Here is a 24,199-nt window from a genome sequence, read left to right as displayed (position 1 = left end):
TATGGGTCACAGTCCGTTTTCGAGTGGTTATTTTGGGGAAGGGTGTGGAATGGGGATCGGGTTTGGGGTGATATAAGTTAGTATCAATGCTGACAATAACCAATAGGGGTCAGTTGTCTACATTGCAAGACTAACTTCACTCCCAAATTCTGATTTTCCAAAAGAGGATTTTACTTTGAGAAGTTCTTTCTGATCTTTCCAATTAATATTTTTAAGGTTTATGTCAATGACTGCCATTTTCTTATAAAGAAATCAGTTGGGTGGATGATGGTAATTAATGGGCTATTGGAAAAAGCCATGTTGGGTGAACCTCGAAAATCCCAGCCACACCTGTTTGACTTCAAACACAATCTCCTCCCAGCCCCAATTGCCCTTTACTCCCAAAAGCCCCCCAAAAAGAGCAACTCACTCTCCTGCCCAGCCTTGTATTGCCAGTCAGTGCAGGGGTCCTTTTCTTTTCCTTGGGGGAAAATGAATACAATTTCCTCCCTTTTCTCTCTTCAATACCTTTTTTTAAAAATTTTTTTATCTTTATTGATTTGAGAGAGAGAGGAAGGGAGAGGGAGAGATAGAAACATTGATGAGAGAGAACATTGATTGGCCGCCTGTCGCATGCCCCCCACTGGGGGTTTGGCCCACAACCTGGGCGTGTGCCCTGACTGGGAATTGAACCGTGACCTCTTGGTTCATGGGTCGACTCTAAACCACTGAGCCACACTGGCCAGGCCCTTTTCTCTCTTCAAAAAAGAGAAAGGAAAAGAAAATTCTCAGCCACAAAAGTGGCCAAACAGCCAAGGCCTTTCAACTGTTCATGAACATAGATGAAAAAAAACCTAGGTTCTAAATGAGAAGTCCATGCTTCTGATGTATCTAGCAATTTCTCTGAAAGAATGAGTTCACTGTCTGTCTACAACAGAGCAGTAAGCCCTGTTCAGCTTCCTTTGGAATAACTTTTCCTAAAACACCTTATTGGGTGATTTTGATATGTTTGGCAGCTTGCTCAGCACTATGAACATGCTACCTTATTTAATCCCAATAACAGCTTTATAAAGTAGAGACTATTATTATCTCCATATTCTGATGAGAAAAATGAAACTTTGAAAGGTTAAGTATCATCCCAGGAGCCACATAAATAGAACTCAGTGAGGCCAGGATTTGATCCCAGACCTGCTTGATTACAGAGCTGAAGGAGAAGCACCGTGTTGTTCTGCCCAACTTGACCTTCCCTGGGGCGCTCGTTTTTGAGAGGAGCATCTTAGAATGGTGAAAGAACTAGCCTATGAATCAGGAGATTCTTGTTCTAAAATATGAGCTGTGTTTTGGGTGGAGCCAACGTTAGCATTATAGAAAGAAAACTAGACCTTGTTTTTACTAAGTTTTCTTGTGATCTTACACTCGTCAGTTAACCTTCAGAAGATCTGTTTCCCTGCCTACAAAATGAAGGAAATAAGGGGGTCATGCAGGTTCCTTGTCTAAAGGTTCCTTGTTGTAAGAAACCACAGTAGCCATACATCCAACCTCTCACCGGATGCGCATTTCCTTCCCACTCCCGTATTCTTTCCAAAGAGGAAGCCAATCACTGTCTAAACATCTATAGTCAGGACTAGCCGTGTTCCACAGCTGCCCATCATTTGAGCTGGTCTTATTTTAGAAAGTTCTACTTTTAGTTTTAAATTGTCCTCTCATCACATCTCCATGTTATGCCAGCTCAGTCATTTAGCCGATCGTTTTAGGGGTGGAAAGTGCGGAGGAAGAGTAGGCATGTATTTGTGATACCGTACAATGTCCTTCCGATTGAACGTGGCTTCTACCTTCAAATACACACGCCTCTTCTCTTTGATCTTTTTCACTTGCAGTACACAGATGTCTTCTGGGCATACCGTGGCCGTGATGGGCATTGACTTCACGCTTCGATACTTCTACAAGGTTCTGATGGACTTACTACCAGTTTGTAACCAAGATGGTGGCAACAAGATAAGGTGAGCCCTTCAGGGACCCCATTTCCTTTCTAGCTGCAAGATACAAGGGAAATGAGAGCAGGTGTCTCTACTTGAATGGCAACTACATTGTCATGGCTGGGACCAGAAACTGAGTCTGGGGTCTGGGTGTTCTATTGAGAAGGATTTTGTTTTAGTGGGCTTTTCCCTAAGACACTTGCCAGTTATGATCTCTAAGACAGACTTGGCTCATAACAAGGAATGTAACTGTGGCACAGGATCCCCTGGAAGCTCTTAATTCTTTAATCTCCTATACTTTGGGTGCTAGAAAGACCAGAGGGTACTCTTGGGTAGTACTTTTGATGTTGACTTAGTAATGAAACCAGAGTCCTCGTGAGATGTCTCAGACGTTTAGATTGTTCCGTTCACATTTCCCCAGAAAGGCTCACGGAACTCAAAGTCTTTGCCGCCTGAATTTCAAAAGAACGTGTCTGATCAAAGCAAGGGCATTCCCTTGATTTAATGCAGGCCGCTTTTAAAAATAGCTTTCTCATTTCAGTCTCATGGCCCATGCTTTCTATCACTGCTAGATTTCACATTGGCCCTTAATGGGGAAATACAGGGTTCGTGGCAAATCGTGCTGAAGAACGCAGAGGACAATAGAGCAGAATGTAGTCTTGATTAGAGCATTCTGGCTTTACTTATTTCGTATTTCCATCAAACATATTTGTGTATGTCCCCGAATGTCATATTTTGTGTATGTTTATCATCAAAAGGAGCAATTGTATGGTTCACTTAAAGTAGATGCCTACAAATATTCAAGGCCACGCTTTTCAGAATCTCCCCTCTCAAAATAAAGAATTTGCTTTTTGCTTTATACATCCTTGCCAACAGCCTTCGAGGCCATCTTATTTGGACTGGGTGGTCACCTTCTGTATGAACTGATTAGGTGACTTTAGAAGCAGGTGTCACTCTCTCACCTGAAACTGTCTACCAGGTGATCCACCACCTCAGGAATAATGTGTCTGTCTACCTGACAGCCCGTCATCCTTCACTTTATCAGTGAATATTTATTGAGAACCTGAGATCGATGCAGTTTGTTTTAGGGCTAGCAAGATCAATGCTCTCTAGAAGCACAGAAAAACAGCCCCAGGGACTGAGTGTTGTCGCTTATTTCTGTGCAGGTGTTTCATAATGGAGGACAGGGGCTATCTGGTGGCACATCCAACCCTCATTGACCCCAAAGGACATGCACCTGTGGAACAACAGCACATAACCCACAAGGTATTTGTTGCAAAGCTGGTAGCTCAACTCTCCAACATCCTGTAGCTCATTAATGACGTGACATATGTCTTCTGCTTGGCCTTGTTAGGAGCCCTTGGTAGCAAACGATATCCTGAACCACCCCAACTTTGTCAAGAAAAACCTGTGCAACAGCTTCAGTGACAGGACAGTCCAGAGGTTTTATAAATTCAACACCAGCCTCGTGGTAAGTTGATGCCTTCACACTCTCATATCCCTTCCCACTATGGAATAGAAAGTAGAATGAGCCCTGGCCGGTTTGGCTCAGCAGTTAGAGCGTCGGCCTGTGGTCCAGAGAGACCCGGGTTCGGTTCCCGCTAAGGACACGTACCTTGGTTGCAGTTTGTCCCCGGCCCTGATTGGGTCGTGCGGGTGGCAGCCACTCGATGCGTCCCTTTCACGTTGATATTTCTCTCTCTCTCTCTCTCTCTCTCTCTCTCTCTCTCTCTCTCTCCCACTCTATCTGAACAAAAAATGAAAAAAAATTGTCCTCGGGTGAGGATAAAAAATAAATAAATAAATAATAAAGAAAGTAGAATGATGTCAGTGTTCGCTTTACTCTCGGCTGATTCATTGAACTAGAATTCTAGAATGATAGGACAGGACAGGACCTTAGTCCAGCTCCCCAGTGTGACAGTGGTGGACTATAAATATAAAGCCCAGAGCAGAGAAGTGACTGTTTTAAGTTCTCACACCTGGTATTTTGTTCTGGTTTTGTTTGCTTGAAGGTGCAAAATGTCTGCTGCGGTCTGTTCCGCCCTCCTGTGGGAATGTGAGTGGCCGGTGTTTCTCTCTTCCTGTCTTCTAGAGATCCCCCAGTCTCCTGAGATTCCTAAAGCCAGCCTAGGTCCGTCTGGTCCTCCACCCTGTAAATGGGAGTCCCCATGTGCATCGCCCAGCGGCCCTTTCTCTCTCTTAGCTGAGAATACTCCTGATGAGTTCAGGTACTGCAGATGTACCTGGACACGGTTCAAGATCTTAAGGATTTTCTTACTAATTTGTAAGTAATCCTAGCTGGAAGATTACTAAAACAGGACATAGCACAACCAACATTCAAAACAACATGTTGTTAAAAAGAAGTAAGCTTTTTTATTTAAAATAGATATCTGTGCTCTCGCCAGTTTGACTCAGTAGTTAGAGTGACACCTTGCAGACTGAAGGGTTGGAGGTTCGATCCCTGGTCCCCATTAGGGTCGTGTGGGAGGCAACTAATCCAAGTGTGTCTCTCACATCAGTGTTTCCCTATCTCTCCCTCTCTTCCGCTCTAGAAAATCAGTGGGAAAATATCCTCAGGTGAAGATTAACAACAACAAAAAGATATGTTACTAAATGTATCAGTAAAAATTAATTTTAAAGATATGGTAGGTTAAATGAAAATCCTAAACATAATAGTAAAAGCAATTGCAAAAACAATTGTCTGGAGGAACAGAAGAATTGTAAAAATAAATATATAAAAAGGATAGTGTGTTCAAAACAAGGAGAGTCAGTTACGCTTTTCAGACCCTGTATCACTCTGAGTGTACTTTTTAAAGGGGCATTGACACACTCGAGTGTAATGGAGGGAGGCCGCCAGGTAAGGTTGTCATATGAAAGTCTGAATTACTCTGTATCTACCATCATTCGTACAGTGATTCCCTGCAACAACGCCAGGATACTCCAGCAGAAATTTTTTCAGAAAGGCAAATTTTAGTGAAATACAGGGGTGGGCAAAAATAGGTTTACAGTTGTTCATATGGAAAGTAATACAATAATTAATAAATAATAGTACAAGAATAAACTCTGTTTCACATACTTACCACTGTAAACCTACTTTTGGCAACTCCTGTATGAATTAGAATAATTTCTTTTTTTTTTTATTGATTAATTTTTGTTACAAATGATTCTCCTTTTTTCCCCCACTGATTCCCCCCTCCCCCTTCCCTCCCTGTCCCTTCCCCAGATTGTTGTCCATGTCCACTGTTCATGCATACATGCATATAAGTTCTGTGGTTCATCCCTCTCTCACCTCCCCACTCCTTAGGGGATTGTCCTCAAACTGTTATGTTCATTATATTCCACAAATCAGTGAGATCATATGAAATTTGTCTTTCTCTGTTTGGCTTGTTTCACTTAGGATGATACTTTCCAGGTCCCTCATGTAGTCTCAAAGGATAAGAGATCTTTCTTTCTTACCGCTGCGTAGTACTCCATTGTGTATATGTACCACAGCTTTTTAATCCATTCGTCTACTGATGGGCACTTGGGCTGTTTCCAGATCTTAGCGATTGTAAATAGTGCTGCTACAAACATGGGGGTACATATATTCTTTCTGATTGGTGTTTTATGCTTCGTAGGGTATATTCCTAGAAGTGGGATCACTGGGTCAAATGGGAGATCAATTAGAATAATTTCTTAGTGGCGGAAGTTACTCCAAAATGGAATTGGAGCATTTCTGCGGACTGGCGCTCACAGGCTGCAAAGCCTTGTAGTATCGCTTAGATTGTAGATGCGGGCATTTCCCCGGCAGTGGGAAACCCATCCAGACCTCTGCGAACCCGTTCAAGGCCGTGATTCTCAGAGTTAGGGTTACGGTCACCCTGCCCCATGGGGGATTCTGGCAAAGACACAAGTATGCGTTGAAATAATTGACCTAGTACATATGACATGATGGAGGAAAAAATGACCACACTCAATGCCGCCTTTGAATCTTTGATTTTCTAATGTGGTGACAAATTTGACAACTCAAGAAACTGGCTATCACATTTTCTCCTTACAGAATGAAGAAAAGGGTGCTTGCTTTGCTTGGAGTGTTTAAATATTCTGGAAGCAGAGTACTGGCCTCTTAAAGGGGCTTTGGTTTTAAAATAATTTTATTATTCTTAAAGAACAGGTGTTTGTTATCAAAGCGGGAGGCAAATGCATGTCTTCTGGTTGTTTAGATTTGCTTTTGAATAAATTTTGAACTATTCCTTACTGGAAAGTTGTCTTTCATTGCTTCTTGCGTTTATTTTCATTTTATGATATATTATTATGAGTTAAAAAGGAAAGAACAGATTTCAAAAACAGCTTAAAATTTTATTTTGATAAGCGTAGATAAAAGAATTAGTGTTAAATACATGACTGTTCAATGAGCATTATCTATGATGGGACTATAAATAATTTTTATCTTCGGATATTTGTAACAGTGACTATGTACTACTCTGTCATCAGAAATAAAGTTTTATTGTACGTTATTCTCAGCAGCTGATCAAAGGGTTGTTTTCACCATGGTAGGGCTCAGCCTTTGCATTGTTGTCTGTCACCTTTGACACTTTGGTTGTCTGCAGGGGGACTTGACAAACCTTGTGCATGGCAGCCACTGTTCTAAGTACAGACTGGCGAGGATCCCAGGCACCAACGCGTTTGTCGGCATTGTCAATGAAACGTGCGACTCTCTCGCCTTCTGTGCGTGTAGCATGGTGGACCGGCTCTGTCTCAACTGTCACCGGTAAGAATGCTGTAGGTCAGATTCTCTGTTTACCATACTGTCGAATATTTTAATTTATGCCAGTCATCCTCAAGTGGCATCTGCAAAACCAGCAGAAAGTGCTGGGTGCGTCCTGGGGAAAGGGAAGTCCTGGGTACAGAAGCATTTTTAGAGCTGTGTTTGCAGCATTTTTATCCAAAGAACAGTGGATTGAGGCCACTTGTGGATTTAAACTTTTGGTCATAATTTCTTGTTTTCTACCCATTTTAACTACCATTTTCTTTCTTTTGCTTCCCTTGGTATGTGTACAATATATAATTGGTCATTGACTCTCTGCATAGTAACTTTCTTTTTGCTTTTCAGAATGGAACAAAATGAATGTGAATGTCCCTGTGAGTGCCCTCTAGAGGTCAACGAGTGTACTGGCAACCTCACCAATGCAGAAAACCGGTAAAAAATAATAGTAATAATTACACACACACAAACACACACACAATGAATATATATACTTTGAGTCTTGTTTATAGATTTGTTTTGAGTTGGGGCATAAGCTGATTTATTCTGCTGATGTGACTGTTCAGTGAGCCAGATTACAAGCTACATAGTGCCTTAAAATTAAGAAGCCCACTTCCAGGTTAAAATTTAAACGCTGTGAAAGAATTAATAATATATGTGCTATACACAGAAAATATGAGACTGTTACAAGCATTCACTGAGTGCCCACATGTGTTGGTTATTTTATGCACATTAAGTCACTTAGTTTTCAAATTAACCCTGTGGTAAATGTATATGTATCTTTCATAAACACACATGCTCATACATAACATGGCATTATTTATATTAGTGACATATTTTAAGGCCAGTTAAATAAAGTATGATAAGTCTCTTCTCTAGAACTTAAAAGAAAGAATGTTGCGTGTATGCATATTAGTACAGTTGACCCTCGAATAAAGCGTGGCCTGGGGCAGCAACCCCCCCCACACACACACACACACATAGTTGAAAAACTGTGTAACTTTTTTTTTCTTTTATTGATTTTAGAGAGAGAGGAAGGGATAGGGAGAGAGAGATAGAAACATCAATGAGAGAGAACATCGATTGGCTGCCTCCTGCATGCCCCCCACTGGGGATTGGGCCCACAACCTGGGCATGTGCCCTGACTGAGAATCAAACCGGCGACCTCTTGGTGCATGGGTTGACCCTCAACCACTGAGCCACACAGGCCAGATGAAAAACTGTCTAACTTTTGACTTCCCCAAAACTTAGTTGGTCCTCAGCATATGTAGGAGACTGGTTCCAAGACCCCCCATGGATATCAAAACCCGGTGACGCTCACGTCCACTATATAAAATGGCATAAAACAGTGCATAGAGGCAGCCCTCTGCCTCTGCGGACTGCCATCCGCAGAACAAAAACAAGACAGGCCCTGGCCAGTTTGGCTCAGCAGTTAGAGCACAGATCGGAGAGTCGCGGGTTCGGTTCCCACTAAGGGCAGGTATCCGGTTCCCACTAAGTTGCAGTTTGTCCCCGGCCCCAGTTGGGGTCATGTGAGCAGTGACCACTCGATGTGTCTCTCTCACATTGATGTTTCTCTCTCTCTCTTCCTCCCTCTCTCCCTCCCTCTCTATCTGAAGATAAATGCAAAAATGTCCTCGGATGAAGATAAAAAAAAAAAAAACAAGACAGGTATTTACTGAAAAAATTTTGAGTATAAGCAGACCTGCATAGTTGAAACCTATGTTGTTCAAGGGTCAACTGTATATACTTATTTAGGCATAGAAAAAATGTCTTTAAAAAAAAAAAACCATTAAGCTGTTAACAGTGGTTACCTCTGAAAAGGACGATTTCAAATGGTGAGGGGAGATAACCACTTTTGATTGTATATATTCCTATTTTGTTGACTATTTCCGATTTCCTCATTTTTTTGATATTTCTTTTGCACACGAAGATGAACAAATTGAAGCTCAGAATAGTGAAGTGATTGGCCTATGATTTTATATAGCTCAGTGGCAGAGTCGGGATTCAAACCCAGGTCTGCCTGACACCGTGGGGGCCGGGGGCATGATGAGCTTGGCATGTACCTGGTCCTAACCCCCAGACTTGCTCCTGAATAGAAACCCCAGCTGCGAGGTTCACCAGGAGCCGGTGACATACACAGCCACCGACCCCGGCCTGCAGGACGCTCTTCACCAGTGTGTCAACAGCAGGTGCAGCCAGAGGATGGAGAGCGGGTGAGCAGTGTCCCGGGCTCATTTACATCAGCGCGATGGTCTCGGAGCAGAATCGAGTCAAGAAGAGTGACCACCAGCCTCACTGAGCTTTTCCAGCTGATGTCTATCATTCCCAAACTTGATGTTTTAAAAAGTAACATCTATTTTTTCAGATCTGAAATGAGGGCCGTAACTAAGCTCCTCCAGTTTTCACTTGTTACAGCTACTTGGCATTTGTACCGCATGTTACAAATGAGTGGGAAAGTTATTCTGGAGATAAACTGTAAAAATAAAGGGTGCGGGGGCATGGCATGAAGAAGCCAGGGTGAGGGGCAGGAACTCCTGGGCTGCAGAACCAGAACCCAGCAGTCAAGGCTCTGTGTGGGCCACACTGACGCTGACCATTTTCTTTCTTAGAAAGCAGTGTGCTTCCTGGTAGTTGTGAGACCTGAACACTACATGTCGCCTGCTCCCTAGGGTGTTTGGGACCAGCCCTTATGGGCATAGTGGCTGTGGTAACCTAAAGGGGTGACTCGTTTATTATAGATATAGCTGCAGGTTACCATTTGATGAAACAGTCAGTGGGCAGAAAGGGTGGCTAGTTCTACTTTTGGTGTAGGGCATCAGATAAACTGAGATATTATAAAGTAAGCCAAAGCCAATTAGGCTTGAGAAACACTGTATCTACTCTCTCAGGGAGTCTCAGTACACTTCTTAACAGCTCTAAGAGATTGACAGTAAGAAAATCTGTTTCACTTACGCACATTTTCCAAAATTATTTGACCATATTTTTTTCTTTTTTTAATGACCATGCACTTGGGTGATGTTAGGCCAAAGTCTAAGAAACCTTGGGGCCATTTGGTCTTTGAAGAGGGTTTCGAATAATCCTGCACTCATCCATGCTGTGTGGATTTCACGGTTGGGTTCACAGAGAGCAGTTTCATTTCCCTCAGCCCCAAGTCGTTGAGGGACATAAAGCAGCTGTCCCCTGGCAGATTCGTGCTGTTCTCATTTTATGAGCACAGGAAACTAGTGCTCGCGGAGTTGCAGCACCAGGCAGGAAGGGCCCGCTCAGGAGCTGCCGGGTGCCCGGCCCACGGTGCTCCCTGCCCGGCTCGGCTTTCCGCGCCCTCAGCCTCGTCTCTCCGCAGGGACTGCTTTGGCGTGCTGGACTGTGAATGGTGCATGGTGGACAGCGACGGAAAGACGCACCTGGACAAGTCCTACTGTGCGCCCCAGAAAGAATGCTTTGGGGGCATCGTGGGCGCCAAAAGTCCCTACGTGGATGACATGGGAGCAATAGGTATGTTTGTTGGGAACCTATAATAATTGGATTGTTGAATACAGATTTTCCTGTCTCTATATGAGGACAGACATCTTAAAACAATTCTCTACGCTACTTCCCTGATCCCTGTGCCAGTAGCTTTTTGTTACAAAACCCAGGCAGATAATGACCTTCAAAGCTGGCTAGATATCTGTGCCGAGTGAACAGCCGTCGGATCTGCCAGATTTTGCAAGCCTGGAATTTGTTCCCACAAAGCTTGTTCTGAGAACTATCAGGCCTGATCTCCGTGTGGCTGGACCTCGAGTCTGCTCGAATGTGAGTCCCAGCTGTCAGGAGCAGAGGCCCGTGATGGGCCAAGTGACCCTGCACGTCCATTTCCTGCTGCAACTGCCCCTCACGGCTTCTGCAGAGCTCGACGTCTTGTGGCTACAAATCATTATTTAGGGCCTGGAGTGGCTTAGGGTGGGCAACAGGGACACTGTGGGGAAGAAAACCTCTGGGATCAGGCCCCAAGACCTCGAAAACACTACCTGCGTCCCGCTGTGAGATTTTCCCAGGGTCTTTACCGAGTGAGCACACACGCCTGAAGCTTGGCTGGCGGGTGAGGCAGATATTTAAGCTGCTAGTTAACACCTGATTATGAACCTCTCCCTGCGTTAGCCCGTCTAGAAGAAAAGCTCCGTGTGAGGGGGGACTGAGCTCCCGTGTCACTGCTGACCCAGGGAGCACGTGGTGGGCATGGCCCCGCTCTGAGAAGTCACTGCATGTGCCCACCTGCAGTTTCCCGTCTGAACGTGCAGATGGTGTTGAAAGGAAACCCATAAGCTTTGAAATGTGACCTTTTAGGGTGTATTATTATACCTGGTGCCGTTTATTTCCGTGAAATCAGTCACATGTGCCCCAGAGAGGCCCACATTGCCCTTGCCTCTCTCCTCCTCCTCCGGGAGGAGCCCACACCCCGGGCACTGGGCCCTCAGCCTGGCCACCACGGATTTAAGTGGTTCTCATCCACGCACGCATCTTACCAGATCTTGCTAACTGCGTTCTTGCTTTCCTGAGCACTTAGCATTTAATGTGGGAACCAGGAATTAAACGGGGTCACTGCTCCCACGTTCCTGCGCGTCGTCTTTGAGGAATTCGTGGCTTACAGCAGCTCTCGTCTCCTTCGAACCCCTTCCCGCTCTGTTCCTTCCCATCCCACCCCCACCCCCACCCCCGCTCCCCCCACACCTGGGGAGTCATGACCAGGGACCTCTGTTCGTTCATTTCCCTGCAGGTGATGAGGTGGTCACATTGAACATGATTAAAAGTGCCCCCGTGGGCCCCGTGGCTGGCGGCATCATGGGGTGCATCATGGTCCTGGTCCTCGCTGTGTACGCCTACCGCCACCAGATTCACCGCCGGAGTCACCAGCACATGTCTCCGCTGGCTGCCCAAGGTGAGCTGGAAATGAGTGACTCTCAAGACTCCTCCGTAGGCAGCAGCCTTCTTTAGGTGGTCTTAGGGTGGGGGGGGGTGGCCGGATGTGGGAGCCTCTCAGCAGCGATAAGAACATGCTGCCCTTTGAGCTGCCCTTGAGTGGGTTCAGAAGTCCCCAACACCTGCTTTCCTCCTTAGCCCCTTTGGAGTCCCTAGGAAGCTCCTGGATCTCTCCTCACACAGCATCCGCCCGCCACAGCCTGCTCGGGACCTGGCCGCCCGGGGGCTGCAGGGCCGCCTGGGAATTTTCTTCTACACTCACTTCAGATGCTTTGCCTTTGCTATTCCCAAAACACTGGCAAACGAAAGATCCCCCAGGTCACTGCTGGCCGGAAAATGAACCCCTCTGTGGCAGCTGTTATTATATATTCTCTGCTATATTTCTGTGAATGAACACACATTTGAAGGAATAATCACGTCTCTCAGAACAGGATAGATAAATGAAGCCAGGTACAAAATGATTACTCTGTAATCCTGGCTTCTGTACTAAGAGTTAAATGTGCAGTCTGTGTTCCTTGGCTAGGGACAACACCGCGTAATGCCTCCCCTCCCCGCCTTCCTAAAAGCCCCCAAGGATGTGGCCAGCGGAGCTCTGTGGGGATGAGGCTGATCCAGCGTTCTTCCTGCGCTAGGTCAGGAGCCCTGAGCTCACCCTTGCAGCAGTCAAGACCGGGGGAGTCGGCCTGTGTGTGGCCGCAGTCCTGCTGGGGCATCGTGGGATCATGCTGCCCGGCTTAGTGACAGGGCTGAGCATGGAGCTCTCCCCTTGCTGAGGCGTGGTTAGCCTGAGGATGGGCTGCCATCCAGGGTTATGGCGTGCCTGACCTTTTCTAAGAGTGTGTGGGACCACGTTGTCAACACGGTCAGCTGTGCTTGGAGACTCCTTCCTTCTGTTTCGGGGACTCTCGCAGAGTTGTTGGTCTCTGTCGATCTCTTGCCTTCTCCTCCTTCAGAAATCAGTGTCAGGTTTGATTGTGCACTTGCTCTCCCTCCTCTGTCTCCTGTTCTCTCCTCTGTTAACAGGAAAGGTGGGGGGTGTCTGTTCTCTTCCGAGATAGGACTCCCCGATGGAAAGCTGTCACCCCGCCATCAAATGAGCACTCTGCAGGGCATTAATGTAGTTGATTTTGTTTGATTAAATAGTCATGTTTTTCTCTTTTTAATGATGGGTAGAAATGTCAGTGCGTATGTCCAACCTGGAGAATGACAGAGATGAAAGGGACGATGACAGCCACGAAGACAGAGGCATCAGTGAGTACGCCGGCCCCCGCGCTGCCGACCGTGTCAGCAGGAGGCTAATCCAGAATAAATATTCTTTCTTATATCCTTTTGGCTGGTATTAAAATTAAAGGAGCTCTGACACGATGGGGTCTTTCCCCCTCTTTTCATTAGAAATACATGTAGGTGTTTGTTTTAGAAAACCTCAAAAGATTTCATGGTGTTCTTTTTGGAAGTCAGTGCTGTGGCCTAAGACACCTTACCCTTCCTTCTTTCTCCTCCTCATGACTGTCCAGCATAGTATTTCAGAAAGGGGATCATCAGGGATGCATTTTTTTTTTTAATCCCTAAACTAATGTATACATCTGGAGGAGAAAGGAGCATTTCTTTATCAAGCCCCGGTGGTTTGGCTCAGCAGTTAGAGCGTTGGCCCACAGACTGAAGGGTCTCAGGTTCGATTCCTGGTCAAGGGCACGTACCTGGGTTGCAGGTTTGTTCCCGGCCCCAGTTGGGGTTGCCCAGGAGGCAGCCAGTCGATGTGTCTCTCTCACATCGATGTTTCTCTCTCTCCCCCTCCCTCCCTCCCACTCTACCTAAAAAGTAAATGGAAAAATATCCTCAGGTGAGAATTAACAACAACAATAAAAAGAGAGAGAGAGGGTGAGTCCCATTCATGTTGAGTTACCATAGGCTTCGACAACTTGGGAGCCTATCTGCTGGATGCCTCTTGGGGATACGTAATCAGGGACCTCTCCCGCCCCAGTTCCAAAACCAACCCCCGCGATCCTCAAAAGGTTTTTTAAATGACGTTTGCTAGCTCTCCACAGAATAACCCCCGCCATGCAAATGAGGCTGCTCAGAGAAAACGTACGTGACACAATAAGGACCCTGGCCGAAGAGTGACTAACTCTCCTTGCCTTCCGCAGTCAGCAACACTCGATTTATAGCCGCGGTCATGGAGCGGCACGCACACAGTCCCGAGAGGAGGCGTCGCTACTGGGGTCGATCAGGAACAGAGAGTGACCACGGTAGGTCTAGCCCCCGTGTGTGAGGACCTGAGGAGCCCCGTGGGCTCCCGTGGGCGGTGCACATACCCACGCTTCTCTCTCTTTCCTGTTCTGTGCTCAAGTGAATTATTTTGACATCGTTTTCCAAAAAGACACATTCCACCATGACACTTTGGTAAGAGCCCACGGGTGAATTTGCAGGTGTCTCAGCACGCCTGGGTTCAGTGAGGTGACCTCCGGGCACATAGATGGCTCCCTAGGTTTTCACCATGAGTAAGGACTCAGATCGTCTGAATGAAGCCTGCTTACCACCCCACTTGATTCTCAGTAAATTGGTAGCCCCATAGGTCCTACTGTCCGGTGTTAGTTGGCAAACACGAGCATCATCCAGGGCTCTCCCAGGCACGTCCTTGTGGGGCATAGCAAGAGCCCCTGCTGTCTTCTGGTGTGCCCCACCCTGGCCTCCAGCCTTGCCAGGGAGGCTTAGGGACAGTTTCATGAAAAGAGACAGCATTTGCGGGAGCCTTGAAGGATGAGGGGAGAACGTGAGGGGCAAAGGGACCAGTGTGTACAGTGACGGAGTTGTGGGAAGGACCTGTAGGATGCTCAGGGGGGCTCCAGGCTCAGATGTGAAGAGGCGCTGAGTGGCAGATGAGCTACAGGTTATAAAATCCACACACTATACCGAAGACGTGGCCGCCACCTAACCTGCTCACCTTCCCAGTGTCCGTGTGGCTTGTTGTCACAGAGAACAGCACTTTATTTTTCATACAGCTGTTTAATTTTCCAGAAATATTTGTCTTCCCAGAATCAGGTTTTTTTTTTTTTTTAATGCATAAATAATGCATGTATTTGACTCTGCTTTCTCCACATCTACCCTGAAAAGGAGAAAGAAAAAAAATGTCTTCAAACAGAGTGCTCCCACACCTGTGCTAAAAAATGCAGGAGTGGTTTTTCGTCAAAGCAGCCGATGTGGCCTTTTACGTGACAGCCAGGTAGTCGGGCTCCCTTTGGAAAATGGGACGAAAGCTCTGGTTGTAAATTGGAGACTTAATTTGAGCTTTGAATGACATTGTTCCCACCAACTAAATAGGAATGTTGGGTTTCTATGGAGAGTCAATGCAGAACTTAAAATTTTCAATTTCTTTGACATTCTGCCTTTTTTCCCTAAAAACCTTTGAACATTCTATAAATGCATTCTGCCAGGCAGTTCTGTGCTGCTTCTCCTTTGAATAATAAAACAGGTTTGAGGCTACTAAAGTTCAACAGAAATAATTTCTTATTCAGCAGAAATACTGAGCTTGCGTGCTGTCTCTCTCTCTCTCCCTCGCTCCTTTCTCCTCTCTCCTCTCTCTCTCCTTTCCTCCCCCTCCCTTCATCCCTTCTTTCCTCCCTCCCCCTCTCTTCCCCAACAGAATTTACTTCAAAATTGAAATTCTGAGTGACACTGACAGTATTCCATTAGCTCTCCCATTGTCTTAGTAAAATGGCAAATGAAGCTACAGCTTAGATAAAAGGAACAGTGCAGTGTCAGTATCTGAAAGCCAACGAATCTTGCTGAGGGCTTGCTTTCTTTCATTTTTCACAATAATTGGATCCCTGTTATCCCCAAGGAATGAGAAATAGTTTCTCGTGCAGACAGAATGCAACACTAAAAGAAGTGGAAGACATTGACATTCCACATAATTCCAGACACACTGCAAAATCAATAGCCGTTAACTGCCTGTTGTCATATGCCTGAATCCGAATGGTGGGTCACTAAAATTGGTCGCATCAAGTTGATGTCCCTGTCATGCATTGAGGATAAGCTGTATGCCCACATTACACAAGAATCTCATCTAATACTGTTGTGTCAGCACGCTTCTTGCTCACCTGAGTATCTTCCTGTGTGGTGAGGGTATTGGTGCCTGCGCTTTGCTAGGCACAGGGGAGGGAATTGGAGAAGGGAAGGTTTCATTTGTGCAAGGCAGCCGTGGTGCAGAAGAACTAGGAGGTCAAGCACAGCTCACTTGGAATCTCACCTCCTCCTCTTTACAAGTTGTGAGACTTAGCAAAGCTACTTTGGATCTTGGTTTCCTAATTCTTAAACCAGGATCAGAAAATCTTCTCCGGTGAAGTCGTCGTGAGGAGTACGTGAAATAATGTATGGCAGAAATGAGCTCAGGGTTGACCTCCCCACCTCCATACCCACTCTGCCCTCAAGGAATTCAGTCTAGGAGGAAACAGTAAACGAATGCATGTATTCGCTTTCGTAAGCCTGAATGTGACCACTTCAAGGAGTGGAACAGAGAGAAGGTGGGGAGATCGTCCTCTTCCATCTGCAGGGAAATCATGGAAGACCCCAGTGGGAAAGTGGCATCTTGCCGGCCCTTGAACGGGTAGGATTGTAGGACCGTGGTTCTTTGCTACTCGGTGAGCGTATTTCCACAAGGTGTTTTAGGGTCTGATACACAAAGGAAACTCAAAAGAATAACGTAGATACACATATACATACCAGACACACTAGATTTTGTGGTGTGGTTCAGACCTACGATGCTCCTGAAATTAAATGTTTTCGGGCTAAACTTGGAAACTTTCAGGCTGTATTTTTTTAAATTTAGATATATTTAGTGTGGCCTAAATCTATTTCAAAGGAATCTAATTTTCTATTTCAAGGGAATCTAATTTAAATTTTTGTATCTTAATAAAAATTTGTTTAAAATAAGAATGGTTTTTGAAAAGCAGAATTATCTTTGTCAGTATTCTAGGATGATTGTTCTCGGCACTCAAGTATTAACTTACAAGAACAGATTACAAACAGTTACTACCTATCTATGCTTTTTTAAAAATTTTATTTATTTTTGTTACAGATGTTTCTTCTTTTTATGCTTAATTATATATCTACTTTGCCAATTATTTCTCTTGAAAATATCAGGTTCTGTCTAATCATCTACTGGCTTATTTTTTAAGTTAAAAACCACCAATATATGTTTGTTCCTTATGACTCTATATTTTGGTTACCATCTCATTAGAAAGAAAAAAAGATATATATGTATATGTGTGTGTGTGTGTATACATATCACATATATATATATATATATATATATATAGCAACATTTTTTCTTTATAAGAGGGAAATTTTCCTCTAGTGAAGCAAATTCCAGAAGATTCAAAATGCAAATGCTGAAATGCAAATACTGAACTTTGAAACCCAGTCAAAATCTGCATAGTGCAGCAGGAGACCATTTTCCAAGGTGCAGATATTGTCCTGCAGTTCCTCTCTGTGACCAGAAGGTGGTGAGTGAGTCCCCAGTGAGACCTAACATCCCTACCTTCAAGAGCTGTGTCTTAGAAACCATAGCCTAAATGTATAAGCACAGTACTAAACAGCAAAACCCTAACCTTGACTCCTCTGTTCTTAAAGGACATCTGACCTTCCTGAGGCCTATTTCTTGGTTGAGATTGTCTTTGTGGAGATTTTTCTGCATACATCTTTGGACAGTAAATAAAATTTCCCTTTGAAAGTATTTGTAACTATCCCTTGTGTTTTAAATAGTGCTTCCTCCCCTGTGAGTCACAGACTGAGTCTGTCTTATTCATCACGGCTCCCAGTGCTCAGCAGGTTGCATGGCACTGAGTAAACAATTAATTTGTTAAGTGAGAGTATACCTTTGGCTTTCTCCTGCTTCTCCACAACTTGCTACTCCCTTCCTCCAGATTTTCATTAATTATTGAGATAAAGGAAAACCTAAATTACAGAGGAATTGAGCAAATTAAATAGAATGAACTTGCATTGAGGGGTTCACTTTGGAAGGGCCTCTGCTGGGGTCCTTATCAAAGCAGCAGGAGAAATGGGGGTGCCTCTAGGTTGCCTTAGGGACAGCTGTACCATCACCACCACCCTGGGTCTATGACCAGTCAGGTTCAGAGCATCCCTGGACCCTAAGTCAGAACCCCTAGGCAGGTCTTCATTATTAGATGAGACTGGTGAGTGTCACCACAGATAACTGGGGGGGAAAAGAAAGAAAAGGAAGGAAGGAAGGAAGGAAGGAAGGAAGGAAGGAAGGAAGGAAGGAAGGAAGGAAGGAAGGAAGGAAGGAAGGAAATCATTGATACCTTTGCTTTGGGAATATATTATATAATTCTTTTTTAATTAAGTGCTTGCTTGTGAGAGTCATTGCATTGAATATTAGGAGTACAAAGATAAATAAATCCTTGTGGTTTTTTTAGAAAGAATTTGCTAATGGACAAGACAGCCCTATGTTTTCTTATCATATGGTAGAATCTGAGATGGATGTGCACAGAACTCACAGAAGGACACCAGGCTGGGGCTGGGATGTTAGCAAGATGAGGGAGGGTGCAAGGTGAGCCAGGCAATGGGCCACCATGAACTCTGCATCATGAATGTGGAAATGAATTCTCCGTTGCTGTGGGTGCATGTAAATGAGCAGAGACAGGCGGTTCCGGAGTGTTTGGAGGAAAGACGAGGACAGCCTAGCTCTAAAAGCTGGCTCAGAATAATCAACACAGACACTGAACTCATACTGGAACCAGGTTTTCCACTGTAGTCCCTCATGTATAGAGCCTACGGTGGTCCAAGCACATCTTTGCAGCTGAGGTTGTGGGGCCACCGTGCCACCTTAGACTCCAGACACCACACCGAGCAACTCGCTCTGGCTCCTGGCCTCTTAGAACTGGGAGAAGGCATCACCATTTCCCCAGCCTCAAACCCAGCCACCTTGACCTTATCTGAGGATGTCAACTCTCTTGTACGCACCAGGCAAGTCCGTTTAGTCACCACATCCCACCCACTCTGCACTCGAAGTGTCTCTCGGAGCCCCACGCTGCCCACTTCAACACTGCTGCTGGCCCCCGCCAGGCCCCCGCCACCTCCGCCTGGCGCACTAGCCCGTCTTCTGAGCCTCTGACCCTCTTCCTTCCCGTCCAGCCTCCTTGTTGCCACAGCGGATCACCTTAACGTGCATACGTCTTTGCTGTTTGCCTCCCCTTGCCCATTACTAAGTCCTAACTAGTAGCTGCGACCAGCCTTGTTGATCTGGCCCTAGCTGTCCCGTCCAGCCGCACCTCCCACGCCCTTCTCCCACACACCGGGCTTCCCACCATTAGCCGGTCCACTGGAGCCTTCCCACGGTCTGCCTCTGCATAGGCTCATCGCCCTGCCGGCGGCACCTCGCCGCCACCCCTTTCTTTTCCTAATAAAACCCTCCTGTCCCATCAGGGCCACCTTAAGTGTCTCCCCCTCAGGTATCCTAGGGTCTTTTCAGAATCGTGTGTTGTCTCCATTTTCTGTGCTTCGGCATGGCCTCCACGGTCTCACCTGAACTCACCTCTCCACCTTCCGCCTGCCCTGTTCTCCAGCTGCCTGCCGTGCTCCTCCGAGCCACGTGGTGCAGGAACGTCCGTAGGCGTCCGCACCTCTGCGGCTGCGCTCCTGTGTTCCTTGCCTCATGTCCACTTACCAAATTCCTACTCATCTGTGTCAGCCCAACTAAAACGGGTTTTTCTGTGATGCTTTCTCATTCCTCCAGCCAGGAGTAGTTATTCCCTGTTCTGGATTTTCATGATACCTCAATTATAACACTTACTATTATCGGCATTACTGTAAGCCTCGCTTCATGAATATCTGTCTCCTATTTGGTTGTGAAATCCTTGAGGAAAAGAGACATCTCTTATTCATGTTTTATAGTCTTCCCCCTCCAGCCCCATAATGGTCTCCAATAAATTAATAATTGAATTGAGCTATGTTGATACTTGTTTTATTTCTCAAGCACTAACTTTTGAGCTCCTTGTACAGGGACCACGTTTTCATCCTGGTGTCTCCTGCATGAGCCAGCATGGTGTCTGGTACATCGTAGGTGGCCAAGACTTATTAGTTGCATTGGGCTGACTTAACTAATACTTTCATTTGGGAGATGTTTCACTGAGGACGGAGAATGGCCTTTCTCATTTCTGCACGGAGCATGCATTTTCAACCACCGACTATTCTGGCGTGGCTGCATGCAAGCATGTCAATTTTGCAGCCACAATGTGACTAGCACTACCCACGGGTGAGTGCTGATTGAGGCTAACTGTAGATGCAGCGGAAATATTAATGAGCTGTCACTTCTCAAAAATTTTAAAGGGGATTTTTGCAATATTTAAAAACATGCCAGGGTTCTTGGAATTGAATCCTTTGATCAGCAAGAGCATTTTCTTCTGAAACATGTATTACTGAGAATACCAAAAGAAATTAATCTTTAAATACAGTGAGCCAGCTTCCACAGAGAATAGTTGATTCCTTTGCTCGTGGCTGTGGGTGTGTGTGCAGCTGGTGTTTCCTTGGGTACTGGAACCTCGGGCGGGTTCATCAGCCTCTCTGGTCATCGCTTCCCTCACCTGTAAACGGATGTTAAGATAACGCCTGGTTGGTGTGCAGGAGTGACCTGGCATCCGTGCCTGCATGGAGCAGGTGTGCAGAAAACGGTGGCAGTTGTTTTTGTTCTTGCTGTTGCTTTGTGTTCAGGCGACCTGAAGCCCAGCCTCGCCCACCAGCCCCCACCTGATCCAAGACCTTTCTCCTTTTTTTTTTGTTCTTTAAAATAGAAAACAGTCTTAACCTTATCTCTGGGAAAAGTGTAGGAGGAGAGTTCCCCAGATGTCACTGGTGGTTGTCTATGGGTCAGATGGGACGTGAGGTCATTTTAATTTTCATTGTGTTGATGTAGGGAAAGAGTTCGTGCATATATGTTTTTCCGATCTAGACTTTCTCGGTGGTCTGAAATGTTCAGGTGTTTCTTGTGTAATCATTTTAAGGAAGAAACCGTCAGCAAAGGCTCTTTTAATATAAGCCCCTCCACCGTCTGCTGAAAACCTGCCGGTGTTGGCGCCTGTGTAGCACCAAGGCAGCGACACCTCCTGGTGCCCCAGGCAGCTTGAGCGACTCCCCCCTGCGCCTGGAAGCTCTCAGCGCTTATTTGTTTTGTTCCTTTTCTAGGCTACAGCACCATGAGCCCACAGGAAGACAGTGAAAACCCTCCGTGCAACAATGACCCCTTGTCAGCAGGGGTGGACGTGGGGAACCACGATGAGGACTTGGACCTGGACACCCCGCCTCAGACCGCGGCCCTGCTGAGCAACAAGTTCCACCACTACCGCTTGCACCACCCCACGCTGCACCACAGCCACCACCTGCAGGCCGCCGTGACGGTCCACACCGTGGACGCCGAGTGCTAACGGCCCTCCGCCCCGTGAGAAGCCAGGGTCGGGGAGGTACGGACCGGTCTGGAGGGAAAGGAACCAGCATAAAACCCTCAGCAAGAAACCTCTCGTGTGTGGGCTTTGTCCGGAGTGAGGTCACTCGTTTATACGTGGATATGTTTGAAAGTGAGAGCGAACACCGGAATCCCACGTGGGAAGCCGCCAGGCGGGTTCTGCCACGGCCGGGAAATTAGCCTGATAAATGAGCCTGCCATGCTCCTAGCGGAATGGAACAGAAGGCAAACCTCCAAACGGAGAGACGGAACCTATAAATGAAACATGGGGAACCTTCGTGAAGCTGAGCCAGAGGAATGTTCCGAGGAGCCAGAGACAGTCAGCTCGCCTTAACTGGAAGAGGGGGATGCGCTCCCGGAGCCGCGCGCGCACGTCCGGCTGAAACGCGCTTTGGAGATGTCGCCTTGTTTCCCCGCGGTACCTAGACGCCACGGTTGCTGTGTGGCGCCCCTGCGAAGCTCTGAGTGACGCATCCCAAAATTTCTAAGTAAAGGATTATTTTTCTACTATTTATTGAACTTTCAAGCATTCTCAAACTTGGGGGGGGAAGGAAAGGAAACACATGAGAAATTTCCAGCAGTTTTCCTTAGCTGCGCTGTGTGTAATGAAGTGGTTCTTTGACTAAGGAGTTCTATTTTTTATTTAACTGCTATCATCCCACTGCCCCGCTCCAGAAAATGGGAAAATGAAGAAATCTTTCTCTCTAGCTTGTTTACATACATTTTCTTTAGACCGTCATCTCGCGGAAACACTCCTCTATTTGAAATGCAGTCCAATATTCTTTCTCTGTGTTCGACAGAGGTGGGGAGGGGCAGAGAAACCCAAGAAGCTCTTAGAGAAATTTTGTTCCTTTTTAAAACATTCCCACTGCCCCTACGATGCCTTCCTTAGATGTCTACGAAACCTGATGTTGCTGCCCTAGCCTTTCAGCTAAGGGAGGGTTGTATTTATTCTTCTTGTTTCAGAGACTAGCCATTTGAAAATGTCCCATTTTGGTTCTGAGAATATTGAATGCCTAAAGGAAGAAGTTTTTAAAATTCGAAATTGGGATCGTGTATTAACGATTTCTTTTGAAATCATCGTTCAAAGCTGCTGCCAGTTATCCAAGAAGTCATCTACCCAGCTGCTTTGTGACGCGTACAGAGATTGATCAGATCGGCCGACAGAACATGGCGTTGTAATTTTAAAGTAGTGTTCTAATGACAGTGATGTATTTTAGATTCACAGGTTGTGATTCCAATATGTTATAAAGACATTCTTGCACCGTGTGTGTGGTAAATCTCCCGTCTATATGTAGTTGGAAAAAAGTCACTGAATAATGTTTTAACGATAGGGTGTTATGATATAATGTAAAGAAAAATGGTTCTTCAGCAGTACAAGAAGTAAAACTATGTGTGCGATCAGGAAACCCCCTCGTACTGTGTATGAAATGGCAGTCTAGTGGAATAAACCGTATCAGCGGACAGAGTTGGTGGTTATAGTGATTTGTTAACGGGCCACTGCTTGTGCCTCGAGGCAAATGACGTTCACTTTGTAACCTAGCAGGCCTGCTTTCGAGGCTGCAGTCAAGTGCAGGGGCTTCTGGACCATTTTGAATATGCAGAGAAGTGTTTCAGAATGCAATGGGATAAAATTAAAAGCAAATATTTAAAAATGCGTGGGACGTAGCTCCCCTTAACATCTGAATTTGTGTCATTAATAATGAATAAGTGGTTATTCTCTAACTGCTGGAGAGAATGGGTAGCTTTCCTGTCTTCCCAGGAAATTAAATCTCTCCGTGGGGTTACTGGGGCTTTTTCTAAAGTTAAGAACCTTTGTGTTATGACACTAGCTTCTTGATGTGGGGGTGAGGAGGGACTTGGTATTTTCAAGAAAAGAATCACACAACTTAGAGCTTATAAATAAAAAATGTTACAGCCTACTCAACTATAATGACAAATGCATTTTGTGTCTTTTGTGATAAGAATCTCCTTTATCCTGAACTTCAGGGGGGAAACAATTGGGTTCTTGTACCTGGTAAGGAAACATAACCGTGTTTTACAGTTCCTATAGAAGATAGGACTACAGGTTTGTGACGGGTGGATTGAAGTTTTGACCTCCTGAGTTACCTTTTGTCTTCTTCCCAAAGTGTTGCATATAATGTTTAAGCATTTGTCACTCGTGTTGTTATTTACAAGGATAAATATGTTTTTGGAAACTTTGTATCATGGTGACCAGTATTGTGTCCTTTTGCTCCCCTGACACCATGGCTGTGTGACACACGAGTCTTCCCTAAAATCCGGAGGGGACCCTATTCGTGCCTTCCATTCACTGAGGCCTCTCAATGCCTGTGACCAACATCGCTTGTCCGTGTTGATAAGCACTAAGAGCTAAGCGTGTTCCCGGTCATTTTAATTATTTTTTTTCCTTTATTGATTTTAGAGAGAGAGGGAATGAGAGGGGGAGAGAGAGAGAAACATCGATGAGAGAGAACATCCATTGGCTGCCTCCTGCATGCCCCCCACCGGGGATTGGACCCACAACCCGTGCATGGGTCGACGCTTAACCACTGAGCCACACCGGCTGGGCCCGCTCATTTTGTATAGCTAGAAAAAGAAAGGTTCGGACCCATATTAGTTCTCGTGGTCTAGACCTGCTTTCCAGATACATTTATTTTAGGCATTTTGGAAGTGTCGTCTTTCTTCCTCTACTTCTTGATTTAATTTGAAGGCTCAACTAAACTAAACTTCATTAATATTTTTATTTGAAAAAACCTTGTCAGATTTACTCAGACAGGTTTATTTTGCATGTCAGAGTGGCTGGTGTGTGTGGAAAGAAGTCTGGGAAGATTACTTAAGCTTGCTTCCCTTTGGCAGTGGGCTGCTCCAATGATTCACTTTTAAAAATGTATATCTGGTAGAATAATCAAAACAGGCCAGCCCTGTCTCATCTGTGTCCTTTCTGGTCTGTTTCTGAGCAGAAGAGTGGTGATTTTCCTGGCTACAGCACAATGTCATATTCAGAATTTTTTTATAAATTTTCAGGAAAAAAGAATCAAGATGAAAGATCTATTTCTATGACTTTAT

The 24,199-nt window shown here is 45.5% G+C and overlaps 1 protein-coding gene across 1 annotated transcript in view; it reads left to right on the top strand.

Moving 5' to 3' along the window:
- The window catches only part of CACHD1 (cache domain containing 1), a 216,680-nt gene extending 193,659 nt beyond the window's left edge, over window positions 1-23,021 (top strand). Inside the window, exons 17-27 of the mRNA XM_036257370.1 lie at window positions 1,857-1,979; window positions 3,122-3,221; window positions 3,310-3,426; window positions 6,545-6,705; window positions 7,048-7,134; window positions 8,799-8,915; window positions 10,046-10,197; window positions 11,456-11,617; window positions 12,832-12,909; window positions 13,803-13,904; window positions 20,857-23,021. Coding sequence (XP_036113263.1) covers window positions 1,857-1,979; window positions 3,122-3,221; window positions 3,310-3,426; window positions 6,545-6,705; window positions 7,048-7,134; window positions 8,799-8,915; window positions 10,046-10,197; window positions 11,456-11,617; window positions 12,832-12,909; window positions 13,803-13,904; window positions 20,857-21,095 — 1,438 coding nt within the window. The 3' untranslated portion in view covers window positions 21,096-23,021. The remainder of the gene's footprint in view (window positions 1-1,856; window positions 1,980-3,121; window positions 3,222-3,309; window positions 3,427-6,544; window positions 6,706-7,047; window positions 7,135-8,798; window positions 8,916-10,045; window positions 10,198-11,455; window positions 11,618-12,831; window positions 12,910-13,802; window positions 13,905-20,856) is intronic.
- Window positions 23,022-24,199: the final 1,178 nt, after the last annotated feature.

Source organism: Molossus molossus, unplaced genomic scaffold (genome assembly GCF_014108415.1).
Source record: "Molossus molossus isolate mMolMol1 unplaced genomic scaffold, mMolMol1.p scaffold_m16_p_12, whole genome shotgun sequence".
NCBI classification, from domain to species: Eukaryota; Metazoa; Chordata; class Mammalia; order Chiroptera; family Molossidae; genus Molossus; species Molossus molossus.
The sequence above is the reverse complement of the archived record's forward strand: the minus strand, read 5'-3'. Positions and strand labels throughout refer to the sequence as shown.